At 51.4% G+C, this 17,354-nt stretch overlaps 1 protein-coding gene across 3 annotated transcripts in view; it reads left to right on the top strand.

Moving 5' to 3' along the window:
* The window catches only part of ROR2 (receptor tyrosine kinase like orphan receptor 2), a 233,497-nt gene extending 217,100 nt beyond the window's left edge, over positions 1 to 16,397 (top strand). Inside the window, exons 5-9 of one of the 3 annotated variants that reach the window (XR_004054093.1) lie at positions 1,588 to 1,715; positions 5,636 to 5,950; positions 7,938 to 8,149; positions 12,409 to 12,611; positions 13,894 to 13,993. Coding sequence is in view for 2 of the 3 variants with exons in the window: in XM_010373595.2 (XP_010371897.1) it covers positions 1,588 to 1,715; positions 5,636 to 5,950; positions 7,938 to 8,183; positions 12,409 to 12,611; positions 13,894 to 15,336 (2,335 nt within the window). In the remaining variant the exon portion in view is untranslated. Of the gene's footprint in view, positions 1 to 1,587; positions 1,716 to 5,635; positions 5,951 to 7,937; positions 8,184 to 12,408; positions 12,704 to 13,893 lie in introns of those variants that run through there. The other 2 variants (XM_010373595.2, XM_030920389.1) reach the window with 2 other exon arrangements.
* Positions 16,398 to 17,354: the final 957 nt, after the last annotated feature.

Genomic DNA, 17,354 nt, shown 5'->3' with positions numbered 1-17,354 from the left:
CCTCTTCTGCCAGCAGTCACAGCCCCCTGATGTGTCTGCTGTGGCTCATTGGCGTCACTGGACCTTTGGAGGGTCCTGAGCACCACTTTAAAATCCTCCAGGATACTTATCATGATGGCTTTCATTGGCTGAAGCCAGACCAACAGTTTCTGCAGAAAATAATTTACCACAAACTCCAACCTGGGGACCTGGGAAAGGATTACGCCCTCTTCCCATCCATGCAGGCTGCCCTGTGGGGACCGGGAGGAGCAGGAGGGAGAACAGCCTGCTCGTGTCTTTCCCTCTTCTGACCTCCTGTGCCTGTGACACGTGGTCTGTGCTGTCCATGCAGCAGGGCCAGGTCACACTTCTGTGTAGAGTAGGCATGCATGTATGTCATTCTGTGAGTTCTCTGAGGCTTGGACTTCTTGGAGTCCCTCCCATCACCTTTGAACATAGTAGAGAATACACCTGTGTATTGCTTTTCTCCTTTTCAAGTATTTCTGCTGTTCACCTTCTGGATTGTCATCGTTATCATAAAAGCCTTATTTAAAAACAAGGGAAGTTTGCTGGGGCATTGCCGTAATGTCTCTGATGTATTAAATAGTTCAAGGGTAAGGTGAAACATGTGCGTGATGTTCCAGGTGTGTGCACGTATACACAAACACGTACCCATCCCTGTGTACTCTTCACCTCAAGAACCATCCTCACGCTTAGTCAGTCCTCCCCTTCTTGTTCCATACTCCCTTAAAGATGTGAAATTTTTTGAAATAGGCATTTTTTGGAACAGTTTTACAGAAAAATTGAACAGAAAATCCAGTCTTCCCATCCTCCTTCTCATAGTTTCCCTTATTTTAATGTCTTGCATTCATGTGACACGTTTATTGCCACTGAGCCGATATTGATACATTATTATTAACTAAAATCAATGTTTACATTAGGGCTTGTTCTTTGTGCTTTACCTTCTATGGGTTTTGCCCAATGTATAGTGACGTGCGCTCACCATTACAGTATCATACGGAATAGTTTCACTGCCCTAAAACCCCAGTGTGCCTCCTGGAATCCGTCCCTCCCTCCCTCATAACCCCTGGCATCCACTGGCCTTTCTCCATAATCAGTCTCTATAGTTTTGCTGTCCATGGTTTTGCACTTTCTAGAATGTCATATGGTTGGAATCATACAGTATGTAGCCTTCAGATTGGCTCATTTCACCCAGTAATATGCATTTAAGTTTCCTCTTTGTCTTTTTGTGGCTTGATAGCTCATTTTTTTTTTTTTAGCACTCAGTAGTACTCCAGTGTCTGGATGTACCACAGTTTGTTTTTCCATTCACCTATGGAAAGACATCTTGTTGCTTCCAAGTTTTGACAATGATGAATAAAGCTGCCCTGAACATCTATGTACAGGTTTTTGTGTGGACTTAAACGTTTTTTTACTTATTTGGATAAATACCAAGTAACAAAATTGCTGGATCTTTTTACTTATTTGGATAAATACTAAGTAACAAAATTGCTGGATTGCAAGATGCTGGATCATAAAAGAAGTCATTGGCATTGGCAAGAGCTGGCACCTCCCAGAGCTCTAACAGACTGTGTGTGTTTTTACCAGGGATGATTACCACGAGGATGGGTTCTGCCAGCCTTACCGGGGAATTGCCTGTGCGCGTTTCATTGGCAACCGGACCATTTATGTGGACTCGCTCCAGATGCAGGGGGAAATTGAAAACCGAATCACAGGTAGGAGCTGCAGACCTTTCTCACAGGATAAGCACACGCACAGCCACCTGTCGCACAGATGGCGGCCACTGTGTTTCATCAGTTAATGGCATGGACATTGGGTCCCTCTTCCATCTCATCTGTGGTAGAAAACCAGAGATCTTTTTTAGACGTAGTTGCAATTGCTAACATGATTTGCCCTAAAAATGTTCCTGGCTTGTATGTTTAAATTAGCAAGTGTGGGTTGCTTGGAATATACTTCTGCACTTTTAACTCAGCCATACTGTGTGGGTCCAAAGCACTGTCCTCACTGCATCGCCAGGGCCTCCTGCCCCGGGCCCGCCACACTGGCGCAGGCAGCCTCAGCGCCCCCACACTAACTCTGCTTGACTTCTCATTCTGTACTTCCTGACTCTTCTATCCTCTCTGAGCCACATTTGGTCCAAAGGCACCCAGGCCTGATTGCCGCTGTCTGGGGGAAAGAGTCGCAGGTCATCAGTGGTAGGGATGCTGCGGTGAACACATACTTTGTCAGTCCTGGGTTTCCAGAGAACAAAGCCAAGTCTTTGGGTGCCTGGTTCAGGGTCTGAGAAAGTGGCAGGTCATTTAGGAACTGCAGCTGCTCATCCTTGGTCTCTTTAGGACTTAACTTCTCTGATAGGCTGTCCCAGTTCCAAGCATACAACTCATTGATGGGGTCCAGGGTCTGGGGTCCTTCTTAGGGGAAAGGCCTTGGAAAGCAAGAAAATGAATTAGACAAAAGTCCTACAGAGCCCTCCTCCTGCTGTCCCTACTCTCCCCACAAACACATACACGTTTTCTCTCCAGACCCCATAAGGAGCAAGAAACATCCTGTGCAGATGGCAGGTGCCCCAGCACCTCAGTTGAGTTGGATCCTCCCCATGGGAGCGGGAGGCTCTGCTGCAGGTTAGAATCAGGGGGTGATCTCTGATGCCTGTGCTCCTAGGAGAGGGTGATGGGGCAAAGGGGATACAGGGCACTGACCTGGTAAGGGGTGACAATGAGGATCCAAGGCAAAAAGTCACCTCATGTCCACTGACAAGCCCTTCTAAGTTCAGGTCACCCTCAGACTAGAGAGCCGAAGGTCAATTCACGGTCACAGAAGAGACTGCCTGGCCCATGCTGGTACAGAGACCTCTGAGGACAGGGCCAGGGGGTCCTGTGCAAAGTGGAAGAGCCATCATGAGACAGAGAGGAACCTGGAGGTGCCATCCTGTTCCAGCGGGAGGTGGTTTTGAAAATACAGCCACCTCTCACTGCAAAAGCTTTCTTTGCCATTAATGTAGGACTTCTCAAAGGATTTTACCGAAACACACTGGAAAATAGAGAGTACTTTATACCATGACTTGGTGTACACATACATGTATTTCACACAACTGCCAGAGCTTATAGGGAATAACTTTCACCCTTCCTAAAAGCGGTGCACTTGGATTTTTCTCTTCGGTTTTATTTCATTAAAGAAAAAATTGGCTGGGCGTGGTGGCTCATGCCTGTAATCCTAGCACTTTGGGAGGATTGAGTGCTAGGGAGGCTGAGGCGGCAAATCATGAAGTCAAGAGTGCAAGACCAGCCTGACCAACATCGTGCAACCCCGTCTCTACTAAAAATACAAAAAATTAGCTGGGCATGGTGGCGGGTGCCTATAATCCCAGCTACTCGGGAGGCTGAGGCAGAAGAATCACTTGAACCCAAGAGGTGGAAGTTGGAGTGATCCCAGATCGCACCACTGCACTCCAGCCCCAGCAACAGAGCGAGACTCTATCTCAAAAAAAAAAAAAAAAAAAAAAGCCCTCAGTAGGAACCATGTGCACTCTGACATCCTCTAGTCTGTTCTTATCATCTTTTAAAATGCTAGCCGCACACTCCAGAATTAATTAGACACCCCACTAACTGGCAATGATCCAGGGCACACGATTATCCCTCAGTTATCTCTTCAGGAGTTGTTTAAGGAATCAGCGCGCATCCAAGCAGCCTGGTTTTACAGCAGCTTTCAGAGAAGAGTGTAGAACGAGGATTTCCTAGGTCGGTGGCTTTTCGAAAACAATAAATTTGAAGTTGCTCTCAACAGACTTGTGGCTTGAAATAAGCATAGTAATGACTGTTGTGTGCAGTGTTCTGTTGGGAAGCATTGTGTGACATTCAGGGTGTGGACAGATAACAGGATGTGAGTTGTTGGATCTCTTTGGTGCCTAGAATTGCACTTTCAGAAAGAAGCAGTACATTCTCAGGGTGAGGAGAAGGAGAGAGAGGAATGCTGTAAAGATGAGCGGAGACATCGCATCAGTGGATTAGCCCAAGAGAAGTGACAGCTTTGGCGTTCTTAGGCAGTCTTGCCCTGTCTGGAGGTCAAGGCCTACCTACATTTTTGACAGCCCTCCATATAATCCCAAATCCGTAATGATGGGATTGAACCAGGTTGAAGCCTCAGTTCTTCCTCCAAATCCAAGACATCCTGTATTGTGACCGCTTACCCTCTCGGTTCCTCCATTTAAATATTGGCCACAGGAACCCAGAGGAGGGGAGGTGATGTGATGAGCACAGCAGTGCCCGCACGCAGTCGGGACAGTGCGGCTGCTCCCACCCACTGACACCGCCTGTTACCCGACCCCTGGGCCCTTTCACGCTGAGGGCCACGTTATAGGCTCTGTGTGCACTCGCATGTCCCAGTGTGGGGTCTCAAATCACCCTTCAGGTACAGAAGCAGGCCCGGAAAGGTGTGAATGATACCACAAAGTGATCACGCACCAGGCTGTTTCCACACAGCTGCCCCTCCCGTTCCTGGTTGGGTTCCCAGGGAATGACTGACAGCGGCACTGCCACCTCCTGGCCAAACCTGGCACAGCACGTACACGCTTTCCTTGCCTGGAGGTCAATTGAGGCCAGCATTCTGGACAGCCCTCTGTATCATCACCAAATACTCGCCAAATCTGTAATGATGGGATTGAACTGCATTCATGGGTGGAGCTATGGCTCCTCAGGGACTAAATGCCAGCTTCTGGGTTTGTTCCTATGCTGGAGGACACAGTCTCAGCTGGGTGTGCAGGCAAAGGGGCCTGTCTGCCTCCAGTGTCCCCAAGCTCAATTGTTGTAAGCCAGCCTTTCATAGGTGAAAGTGGGGTAGCCAGCCCAGGGCAGGCCGATGCATTCCTTAGAGTCCTGCCTTGGCCAGCTTCTTTGCCCCTACCAGTGTCCAGCCATGCACCCAGGTGCAGCACATCTCCCCCCAGTGCCCCCACTTTGTTCCCGAACTCACCCCATAGTCTCGCCGCCACGCTGCATCCTCTGACATCTTGCCCTTAAAAAATAAACTGCCCTACCAAAGGGGGCTCTGGATCTTGGGGTTTCTCTGCTCCCCCTTATCACAGAACCTTCCAGAGTTTGAAGACAGCCCTCCTTCCACTTTGTTGCTGTCACCATCTTGGCTTTCCACATTTTACCAGCTGCCTGCCTCCTTCAGCTGCAGTTCACAGTGCTGAGCTGACTCCCTTTTCTGGGACATTGGGAAGCCCGGGGCTGGGTACTGCACCTCTTGGCCTCTCCACACATAGCGGGTCCTTAGGATCTGCTTTTGCATCTGAAGTCTGAACCGTCCTGTCCTGGAAGAAGCACCTAGCGGAGAGAGCTAGGGGGCCGAGTTTTCCTTCTTTCTCGTTCTGCTTCTGATGTTTCTAAGTGACGCCTGGGACCAGGGGCTTTTCTGTGTCTGCTGCAAATCAGAGCAGTTGATTGGCAGGCTGGCCTGCTGGTGGGGAGCCTCTCCAGGGTGGTGTGCGGGGCTCAGGGTTGGGGAGTCTGGGGCGGGGCGGAGTATCAGGGGGCTGAGTGGGCACTCTGGAATGCGGGGCTGGGGTTGGGGACTGGATGAATGTCAGGGGTGTGAGGTGGGTCTACCGCTAACGCGAGTCTCGCGGGCTCTGCAGCGGCCTTCACCATGATCGGCACCTCTACGCACCTGTCGGACCAGTGCTCGCAGTTCGCCATCCCATCCTTCTGCCACTTCGTGTTCCCTCTGTGCGACGCGCGCTCGCGGGCACCCAAGCCGCGTGAGCTGTGCCGCGACGAGTGCGAGGTGCTGGAGAGCGACCTGTGCCGCCAGGAATACACCATCGCCCGCTCCAACCCGCTCATCCTCATGCGTCTGCAGCTGCCCAAGTGTGAGGCGCTGCCCATGCCCGAGAGCCCCGACGCTGCCAACTGCATGCGCATCGGCATCCCGGCCGAGAGGCTGGGCCGCTGTGAGTGCCCGAGGGCCCGGGGCGGGACCGGCGGGCGCAGGGATTGTAGGGCCCTTGAAATGTGTATAGGGCGGTGGGTAAAGCCCAGGGAGCCCCATCTGTCTGGGCCCCGCAGAACCCCGTTAACAGCTGAGCGCCCCACAGCTTAGGCCTCCATTCCAGCAGGGCAGCACGTGGGGCCTTGGAGCAGGGGCTTTGGAGCCTTTCAGCCCAGGGCTCGCATCTGGGCTTGCACTGTGTCCAGCTGTGGGACTCAGGAGAATTCCCTCCACCTCCTTGAGCCTGGGATTTCCCTTTTCTGAAATGGGAATGATCTCATTTCCTGTGGAAATGGCTGTTGGGGGCATGAGAGGGGACAGAGCAAGCTTCCTGATTTTCCGGATGGTCAGCACGCACTCGGGCGCCCGGGAAATGCAGACTCTCAACTCCTGCCCCAACCTCCTGAAATCTGGAGGACTGGTCCCCAGAGACCTGTAGGATCCTTAGCTTTGGACGAGTGTGAGGCCTGCGGAGATGCTGCAGGACCGGCCTGGGGGGCACCTGAGAAGAACCTGTGATGATCAGGCATGGCTAGGGAAGGAAATACTGCAAGCACCCTGCACCTTTGCAGGCACCTTTCTCCAGGTCCCCGCATCGTGGCCTAGGGGATAAGCGTCGGGGAGGGTGACAGTTCTGAGCCCGGGGCCTGGTATGGCCTTTTTGGGGTCTGCACAGGACGGAGGAGCATGCTCCCTACTGCCCCTCTTGCTGGCAGCAGAGCAGCCCCTGTCCTCTGGAGGCTTAGTAAACCGCAAGTTGGTGAGCCCCAGAAGGGTGACCATGGCCAGTCAGGGTGACAGACACAGGACAGGGAGCCATGCTGATGTCCCTGAGGAAAACCATTGGCTCACATCACTGCATCCATCAGGGTTGTCACTTCCCTGAGGAGTGAGACCCAGGGAACGGGCCACCTCCGCCACCGCTCCAGGACTGTATTTAGCATGGTTGGCTAATCTGGGGGTCCAGGAATGGGGAGGACTTCTTACCAGGATAGCGAGGGCATGGTCCCCGGCCCATTGCCTGCATTTCAACCCTCACTGTGACTCTGGGCAAGTTGCTAAGCTCTCATACCCTTACATTCCGCGGGGATGACACCAGTACTAACCCGTGGGGCTGGAATGAAGGTCAAATGAGGCAATATTTAGGAAGGTGGTTGTTTTGTTTGTTTGGTTTTTGAGACAGATTTTCACTCTGTCACCTAGGCTTTAGTGCAGTAGCACAGTCTCGGCGCACTGCAACCTCCACTTCTCAAGTTCAAGCGATTCCCCTGCCTCAGCCTCCTGAGTAGCTGGGACTACAGGCGTGCACTACTGCACCCAGCTAATTTTTGTATTTTTAGTAGAGACGGGGTTTCACCATGTTGGCCAGGCTGGTCTCGAACTCCTGACCTCGAACTCACAACTCCTGACCACCCGCCTTGTGAGCCATAGTGTCCAGCCAGAAGGGTTTAGAGCAGCGCCTCACACGTGGTAAACACTACAGAAATGTTCACCAAATGCACACCCCAACCCGAGGGTTCCTCCATGGAGGTGTCATGGCCTGCCCTGTTCTCACCCATGGCTGAGCAGGGTACCCTGAGGTGGAGAGGCCGGGCCTGGGAGTTCGCCTTTCTTGCCTGCACAGTTGGCTTTTGTCCTAGAGCAAGTGATCCTGAGGCTGGGGGTAACACCGTCATTCTGGTGGGGTGGTGGTGTGCAAGTGCCGCATGGGTCCTAGCGACGGTTTGGGGGCTGTGAAGTAACTTCCGACAGTTTCCTTCCCCATATATATCCCTGATGTGCATTTAATTTGTGGGCTTGGAACTTCATTAAGCTGTTACTTTTAATGCCTCTTTTCTGGTAAGTTATGTGAAATCCTTGGATCTTTTGGAAATTCTAGTTTGGGCACGTGGAGGCAGAATGGTTTTGTTGTACCCCGGAGGTTTTCCTAACGTGTTTTCCTTGTTCAGACCATCAGTGCTATAACGGCTCAGGCACGGATTACAGAGGAACGGCAAGCACCACCAAGTCAGGTCACCAGTGCCAGCCGTGGGCCCTGCAGCACCCCCACAGCCACCACCTGTCCAGCGCAGACTTCCCTGAGCTTGGAGGGGGGCACGCCTACTGCCGGAACCCCGGAGGCCAGATGGAGGGCCCCTGGTGCTTTACGCAGAATAAAAACGTACGCATGGAACTGTGTGACGTACCCTCGTGTAGTATGTATTCTCTCTCTTTTTTTACTGTGTTGATTGTTGAGTGAACCTTGTGATGAGGGCGTTCTGTCCTGACCTGAGTCGGGTTGTGCCTCCGTACAGTGGCGACCAGAGACCTGTGATCTTACCACAGTGACCATTTTAAATAAAGCTTTTGGGCCAAGCACGGTGGTTCACACCTGTAATCCCAGCACTTCGGGAGGCCGAGGTGGGCAGATCGCTTGAGGTCAGGAGTTCAAGACCAGCCTGGTCAACATGATGAAACCTCATCTCTACTAAAAATACAAAAATTAGCCGGGTGTGGTGGTACACGCCTGTAATCCCAACTACTCAAGAGGCTGAGGCAGGAGAATCACTTGAGCCCGGGAAGTGGAGGTTGCAGTGAGCAAAGATTGCCACACTGCACTCCAGCCTGGGCAACAGAGTGAGACCCTGTCTCAAAAATAAATAAATAAATAAATAAATAACACAAGTTGTTATTGGTTATGAAAGTAACATCTGACCATTATAAGACATTTTAAAATATAGAGAAGTCTGCAGAGTAATGTGCAGATCACCCCTAATGTTATCACCCAGCAGTGACTTGTTTGCATTTTGGCCCACCCCCTTCCATCAGCTCTTTTCCCACCTTCCATCAGCTCTTTTCCCACCTTCCATCAGCTCTTTTCCCACCTTCCATCAGCTCTTTTCCCACCTTCCATCAGCTCTTTTCCCACCTTCCATCAGCTCTTTTCCCACATGTGGATGGTCCTGGGATATTCACTTTGACGTTTAGTTTCTCCATTAACATTATCGCCCAGTGCGGTGGCTCACAACCTGTAATCCCAGTACTTTGGGAGGCCAAGACGGGTGGATCTCTTGAGCCCCGGAGTTTGAAACCAGCCTGAGCAACATGGCAAAAACCTGTCTCTACAAAAAATACAGAAATTGCCCAGGCGTGGTGGCGTTCCTGCTTGGGTGGTGGAGGTGGGAGGACTGCTTGCACCAGTAGTTCACGGCTGCAGTGAGCCATGATGGTGCCACTACACTCTAGCCGGGGCAGCAAAACAAGACCTTTTCTCAAAACCAAAAAATAACAAAAAAAATCATTATTGCTCAGTATTTCCTAATATTAGTAAAAATATTTCCCTTCCACCCACCAGCTTTTGAGCTTTTTGCTGCTTCTCAGGTTTGGTGGAGTGAGGCGAAAATAGAATTCATTGCTTGTCCCCATTGCTTGCAAGCGTGTCTGTGACGTCATGAATACGGAAGCGCGTGTAGTTAATGGTTGACAGCTTTAACAGTTCTCACCTGTGTCCAGTCATGGCCGGTTCGCCAGTTCCAGGCAGCAGGGTAACCAAGGCTGGGCTGGGAGCTGGAAGCAGCGATTGGTGAATGAGTGGGCACCCACTATAAAGAGAGAGCAGCCGGTGAAGCAAGGCTGGACTCACCGTGCACCTGGAGACCTCCTGGGGTGCAGGCCCACATGTCTCTACTCCGAAATGCAGGAAGTAAACACTGGCACTAATGACCTTCCTGATGTGTGATTCAGCAGCTCCAGATCTGGCATTGCCTCTGGCTCAGCAGATCAGACACAAATCTTGAAGAATGTGTTCATTATGGGAGAACAAACTTTAAGAATGAAATTATCAGTCATTCAAATTGCGGTCTAGGCACTCTGGAGCACGCTAGACCTTAAAGGTTTCCTGCAATGAAGGATGGCCCTGTGGTCTGTAAGGAACAAAAGCAGGTTATAGGACAGAGCTGTGTTGGAGGTGCTTTTTTGCTCATTGTTTCTGGCAAAAAAAAAAAAAAAAATGAGTGGGAGTTTGTGTGTGAGCACACACAGGCTCCTGACTTTTATGAGGTTTTGGAAAGATGGATATCAAACTTTTAGCAGTGATTTCCCCAGACCTACAAAAGTGCAAAAGTGTTCAAATATAAGACTTTTTTTTTTTTTTTTTACAGTGAGTAGGAATTACTTTTGTAATTAAAAATAAATCAAAACATGAAAAAAATGTATGATTTTGGACCAGTCAATTATTAGAATCTTGTATTGCAGGTTTGTACTTACAGGGCATAAATGGAAGGATATTTATTGCAGAATCACTTGTGAGAGCTAAACACAAAACAGACTGTTTATCAGTAGGGCTGGATGGGGCAGTTGGAGACGCCCGTGCCATGGAGTGGCATGCAGCTGTGGGAGAACACACACGCCTATCTGCTGCAACATGAGCTGCTGTCCAAGAGATTTTATTCTGCTGAAAAACCAGGAGCAGGAAAATACGGATGATATGATTCTATTTAAAATGAAGTTCATGTAGGCCGGGTGTGGTGGTTCACGCCTGTAATCCCAGCACTTTGGGAGGCCAAGGCAGGCGGATCACCTGAGGTCAGGTGTTCAAGATCAGCCTGGCCAACGGGGCGAAACCCTGTCTCTACTAAACATACAAAAATTAGCCAGGCATGGTGGCAGGCGCCTGTAATCCCAGCTACTCGGGTGGCTGAGGCAGGAGAATCACTTGAACCTGCGGGGGCAGAGGTTGCAGTAAGCTGAGATCCCACAACTGCACTCCAGCCTGGAAACAGAGCGAGACTCCGTCTCAAAAATAAACAAACACTCTGTCTCAAAAAAAATAAAGTTCATTCATTTGAATTAAGAAAACCATGTAAAACTACTGTGTCTATATGTCAGAATAGTTGAATATCGGTTGTTCCATGTGGTTCAACCTAAAATATATGCAAAGTTCGGAGAACACGAAACTTAACCATTTATAGTCTTCGGGAAAGAGGGCTGTTAGAAATATTATCTTTTGAAAGACCACATTTCTATAATACTACAGTTTTTCCCAGTAAGCACGAGTCGCGTTGGTAATGTTAAGTAGATAATAAAAGCAGGTGATGGTGTGAGAGGCCTGGACTGTCCTGCCAACTTTAATAATGAAAAATGAACCAAACCCTAGTAAGAAAGAAGGAATCGGCATCCCCAGTGCCCCTAAGATTTCTGGGACACCTGCCTTGGAACTCATTCAGAGGGGAAGCTGCTAGGTGGGGCCAGAAGAAAGTTTTGTTTGTGATTTTACTTGATTTCATCTTATTTTGGGGAGCAGGGGTGGGGCAAGGCTGGGTTTGGGACAAGGTGCTTTTTTCCTAAGGTGGCAATAGCATGTTCACTTAATTTAGAATTGAGTTAGCTCTTTTAGGCATCACATTGACCAGAAATCACTTGTTTGCTTCCAGATGAGGAGCATTTTGCCCCCTGGCCATGGGGCCCTCTGAGTGATACAGTTACTGGCAGGGTTAAGGAGAAAACAGAACACCGTGGTTTTCCAGGGATATGGGAAAGTGGCTCGCTAGAGAACTCACCTTCCACCAGGCTTAGGGTCAGCCTCCTGAAATGGTGCCACTTTACCTTACATTCAACTGCTTTGATGTGCGGGTGTTTGGGGGCCACACAGCCTGGGAGGAGCCAGTCCTGCCCGGAGGCCTGTTCAAAACCTGAGGTCACTTCTGCCTGCCTGGTGTGTCCCCTGTACTTTTCTGTAAATCCTGTAGAGGGAGACAAAGAGTTACTTTTCCCTGTGACAAAAAAATGCAGGGACAGTAGCTGGTAGCCTTGACTGTTGGTACCCCGTGCCTTCCAAGAATTCTTATGCCCCTGTTGGATATTGTACTGGGTCAAGTGTATGGACTACTGGTGCTCTTTTAAATCTAGTGCATGTTTAATTATTATCCCAAAAGAATCTGTCATCATTAGTTAAAAATGTGAAGAAAACATTAAAATGTTGAATGAGGAAAAGGATCGTGTCTAATCCCAGTACCAAATTTCACTTACCTTGGACAAGGGTCTCCAGTGAATTTCATCAACTTGTCAGTAGCTGGGGAGGCCTTGATAAAAGAGCAGAGCACCTATCTCCGATGGTTTTCAAACCTCAGGAACAGAAAGTGGATGTGGTCATTATAAATATTAAGATCATTAGAATTCATCTACTTCTTATGCTACGTATACCCGCTTGTTTCCAGGTTGGGCAGTTTTGGGTTTTGTTTCCCCAGGATGCAGCCGGGTGTGCGTTTTTTGGTGCATCACGTTTTTTAAGGTGTGCTGTGCCCTTTTACCCCGTTGTGTAACTTAGGTGATGACCCATGTGCGTGTGAAGGTTTTGGCTGGAGGTGGAGAGTGGGTTGGTAGAGAACTTACAGTTGAAAAGGGATGTTTTCTGAAAAATCATGAAAGCCTTATTATTCACAGGTCCTCGAGACAGCAGCAAGATGGGGATTCTGTACATCTTGGTCCCCAGCATCGCAATTCCACTGGTCATCGCTTGCCTTTTCTTCTTGGTCTGCATGTGCCGGAATAAGCAGAAGGCATCTGCGTCCACACCGCAGCGGCGACAGCTGATGGCCTCGCCCAGCCAAGACATGGAAATGCCCCTCATTAACCAGCACAAACAGGTCTCCGTGCTTACGTATTCTACCCGGGTGGCTCTTCCAGGTTTAATCCTCAGGGGTTGTTCCCCCGACATTAACTGTCTTAATTTACTTGATACATAACACATAATTATTTTAAATTCCGCTTCATTTTGCCATTTATTTTTCTGTAAACTAGATCAGGACATGTGTGCTTTAGAAAATAAATGGCAGGTGTGTTGGGAATTCACTGCCCCAGCGTTCATGGGCTTCCCTCTGCCTGGACCGTGCTGCCCCTATGGGCCCCAACGAGCATCCTCACTGTCCGGGTGCCTCAGCTTTGCCCAGAAGACACACAAGGAAAAGGGCTCCAGTGCCCCCCATAATTTTTCTTGTCACTTTCGGGTTGGGTTGGTTTTGCTTTGTTTTGTTACAGGGAAGGATAGAAGAATAGCTCTTAAATGGGAGTAGGCAGACAGGTTACCACTAAAAGGCCACCCCCTCATCCCAGAGCAGCCTTAGATGGGCATGGGGCACTAAAACACAACAGAAGACAACATGTGCTGCAGCCTCTCCAGCTTGTGTTGTAAAAGGGTGTTTACACTCATTGCAAAGCTACAGGGAACATCACTCTCAGCCAGCTTTGCAGGGGCTCTTCAAGGTGGCCAGGAGGGAGCCGATGCACTTGGCTCTTCAGCCCCAGAGTCGGTGAGGGTTGGCGGTGGGCAGGGGCTGGCCAGCGAGGCGAGCACAGAGCCCTGGGGCTTGCATGGTGGCCCAGGAACCTCTGGGGAGGATGAGGGCTGGCCACACAGGAGGAGCTGGCGTCATAGAGACTGAGAGAGATGAGGGTTCTCAGGGCTCCTGTCACATGTGGGGTACTCCTTCCAACAGCGTGTTTAACTGAGGCCTCTGTAGAACAACTGGGCGTTGGAGGGACCTAGTGGGGTATGTTCAGGGCTGCCCAGGACAGCTGGTGCCTGGGCCTGGCTGTAGGGTGCGCGCGTGGGTGTGTCCACACATGCACAAGTGGGAAGGAAGCCTGCAGTGTGTCCCAGCTGGATTTTGGAGGGACCTTATGTGTAGCGTGGTTGGGATCTGTTGAACATGGCAGACGGGAGGCAACCTTGGCATCAGAGCCATATTGAAGGTTAAGCAGAGAGCTGTGGGTGGGCAGGCCAAGGCTGGGTAGGTGAAACCAGAAGGTCTTCTGTAAGGCGCCCCCAGTCATGACCGCACGGGGACTCCACTCCTCCCGGCTGCTCTGCACCTTCCTTCAGGGCTGCGGTGACAGTGATGTTTCACGTGGGGCTTTTCTTCTTGACAGGCCAAACTCAAAGAGATCAGCCTGTCTGCAGTGAGGTTCATGGAGGAGCTGGGAGAGGACCGGTTCGGGAAAGTCTACAAGGGCCACCTGTTTGGCCCTGCCCCGGGGGAGCAGACCCAGGCTGTGGCCATCAAAACACTGAAGGACAAAGCAGAGGGGCCCCTGCGGGAGGAGTTCCGGCACGAGGCTATGCTGCGAGCACGGCTGCAACACCCGAACATCGTCTGCCTGCTGGGCGTGGTGACCAAGGACCAGCCCCTGAGCATGATCTTCAGCTACTGTTCGCACGGCGACCTCCACGAATTCCTGGTCATGCGCTCGCCACACTCGGACGTGGGCAGCACGGACGACGACCGCACAGTGAAGTCCGCCCTGGAGCCCCCCGACTTCGTGCACCTGGTGGCACAGATCGCAGCAGGGATGGAGTACCTATCCAGCCACCACGTGGTTCACAAGGACCTGGCCACCCGCAACGTGCTGGTGTACGACAAGCTGAACGTGAAGATCTCAGACTTGGGCCTCTTCCGAGAGGTGTATGCCGCCGATTACTATAAGCTGCTGGGGAACTCGCTGCTGCCCATCCGCTGGATGGCCCCGGAGGCCATCATGTACGGCAAGTTCTCCATCGACTCGGACATCTGGTCCTATGGCGTGGTTCTGTGGGAGGTCTTCAGCTACGGCCTGCAGCCTTACTGCGGGTACTCCAACCAGGACGTGGTGGAGATGATCCGGAACCGACAGGTGCTGCCCTGCCCCGACGACTGTCCCGCCTGGGTGTACGCCCTCATGATCGAGTGCTGGAACGAGTTCCCCAGCCGGCGGCCCCGCTTCAAGGACATCCACAGCCGGCTCCGAGCCTGGGGCAACCTTTCCAACTACAACAGCTCGGCGCAGACCTCAGGGGCCAGCAACACCACGCAGACCAGCTCCCTGAGCACCAGCCCCGTGAGCAATGTGAGCAACGCCCGCTACGTGGGGCCCAAGCAGAAGGCCCCGCCCTTCCCACAGCCCCAGTTCATCCCCATGAAGGGTCAGATCAGACCCATGGTGCCCCCGCCGCAGCTCTACATCCCTGTCAATGGCTACCAGCCGGTGCCGGCCTATGGGGCCTACCTGCCCAATTTCTACCCAGTGCAGATCCCAATGCAGATGGCCCCGCAGCAGGTGCCTCCTCAGATGGTCCCCAAGCCCAGCTCACACCACAGCGGCAGCGGCTCCACCAGCACAGGCTACGTCACCACGGCCCCCTCCAACACGTCCGTGGCGGACAGGGCAGCCCTGCTCTCAGAGGGCACCGAGGACGCACAGAACGCCCCAGAAGACGCGGCACAGAGCCCCGTGCAGGAAGCAGAGGAGGAGGAAGGCTCTGTCCCAGAGACTGAGCTGCTGGGGGACAGTGACACTCTGCAGGTGGACGAAGCCCAAGTCCAGCTGGAAGCTTGAGTGGCACCAGGGCCCAGGGTTCGGGGACGGAAGCCCCGCTGAGACCCCACGGGGACCTCAGTCGCCTTTGAGAAGACACCATACCCAGCAATCACGAGCGCCCACCGGCCAGCGGGCTTGTTGCAGACTGGGTGAGGTGGAGCCCTGCTCCTCTCTGTCCTCTGACACAGACAGCTGCCCTGCCTAGGAGCACCCGAGCCAGGCAGGGGCCTGGCAGCATGGCATCCTGAGGAGCAAGACACATGGTCACCCCCAGGGCTGCCTGCATTGATTCTGGTGGTAGACTGGTAGTGAGCAGCAAATGCCTTTCAAGAAAATAGGTGGCAACTTCACTCCGTGTCGTATATGGAGCGAATACTTCCAAACGTTGGCAACAAAGGCCTGCAAAAGGCAGCGAGGAGGCACCTTGGTCTTGAGGTTCCCGACAACCCATCTGGTCTGTTGGTTTGAGGATGAAGGGGCTCCATGTCTGCTGCCTCCCTGCCGAGAATATTCTCCCTTTAGCAGCCAAAGATTCGTTGGAACCGACGCTGCCCTCTGCTGCCTGTTGGGGTCGGAAGACAAGGAGCTCCTGAAATGGGAGTTCCTGAGATACAACAAAACGTGTGCCTTCGAAGAAACGGACAGCTTTGTATTTGGTGAAATGGTTTTAATTATACTGCATGTGTATTTTGCCTACTTTTTGGGAATTCAAGGGAAAGTGTTTCTTGGGTTTGGAATGTTCAGAAGAAGCAATATTGTACAGAACACAGTATTGTTATTTTTTTTTAAGAATCATGTACAGACCTTAAATGTAATTTATATGTTTTTAATATGCCATTTTCATTGAAGTATTTTGATCTTAAGATAATGATTTTAGTAATTTAACTGTTTACGTTACCCATGTTGGGATCCAGCTGGTCTTGGTTTGCTTGTCTTTGTACCACGTGCACAGGAGGTCCATTCATTTTAGAGCCCCTGTTACACACAAACCCACAGGCAGCCGTCTGTGCCTCGCACACATCGTTGGTCCCATTTGTAAATCCCACACCTGGTGTATCCAATAAAGTGAAACAAAGCATTTGGTTGACTCTCCTGCAGGCCGTAAGGACGCGGGGCGGCGGGAGGCAGTGCTGGATGATGGAGATGCCGAATGGTGATGATTTGGCCTGAGCCCTTTCTCTGCGTTTGGGAGGTTTGCCCCGAGCCAGGAGCCCCAAGCTCATGGGGGTGTCCCTTGGCAGATAAATGATGGAACTCGTCCGTGGCTTCTCTCGGTTAAGGTCTCAAATGCAGATTAGTTAATTGCAGATGGTGTGAAGATGGTCTTTGGTTTTAAACTTGTCCCCTCCTGAGGTCCCAGAGCCCCTGAGAGTTTTAAACCTGGAGCCTGGCACTTCTGGGGGCCCTGGAGCACGGCTGAGTTCAAGGGAGGGGGTGAAAGAGAATGGGCCTCCTTCACAGGCTGCCTGCATCCCCTGCTCCCATCTCCAGTGCATTTGGCTGGTCCAAGGTACACCTGGGTCAGAGCACAGCTGTTACAGGGTCACCTGGGGAGAAGTGGCTTCAGAGCTTCCAGTATAACTGGTGTGGAGAGAGGACGCAGAGACTCGGGTGCAACAAGTCCTCTCACTTGGAGTAGATCCCACATAGTAAGTCATCAAACTGACCATGTTAACCTGAAATCTTGTCATGGGGGAGAAATCTTTCTCTTTTCTTTTCTTTTCTTTTCTTTTGTTTTTAGACAGAGTCTCGCTCTGTTGCCAGGCTGGAGTGCAGTGGCACGATCTTAGCTCACTGTAACCTCCACCTCCCGGGTTCAAGCGATTCTCCTGCCTCAGCCTCCCCAGTAGCTGGGACTACAGGCATGCGCCACCACGCCCGGCTAATTTTTGTATTTTTAGTAGAGACGGGTTTCACCATGTTGGCCAGGATGGTCTCGATCTCTTGACCTCGTGATCCACCCGCCTTGGCCTCCCAAAGTGCTGCGATTACAGGCGTGAGCCACCGCACCTGTGGTAACATCTTTTTCTTACCCA

Source organism: Rhinopithecus roxellana, chromosome 16, assembly GCF_007565055.1.
Source record: "Rhinopithecus roxellana isolate Shanxi Qingling chromosome 16, ASM756505v1, whole genome shotgun sequence".
Classification (NCBI taxonomy): Eukaryota; Metazoa; Chordata; class Mammalia; order Primates; family Cercopithecidae; genus Rhinopithecus; species Rhinopithecus roxellana.
This window is presented reverse-complemented; position numbering and strand designations above follow the sequence as displayed.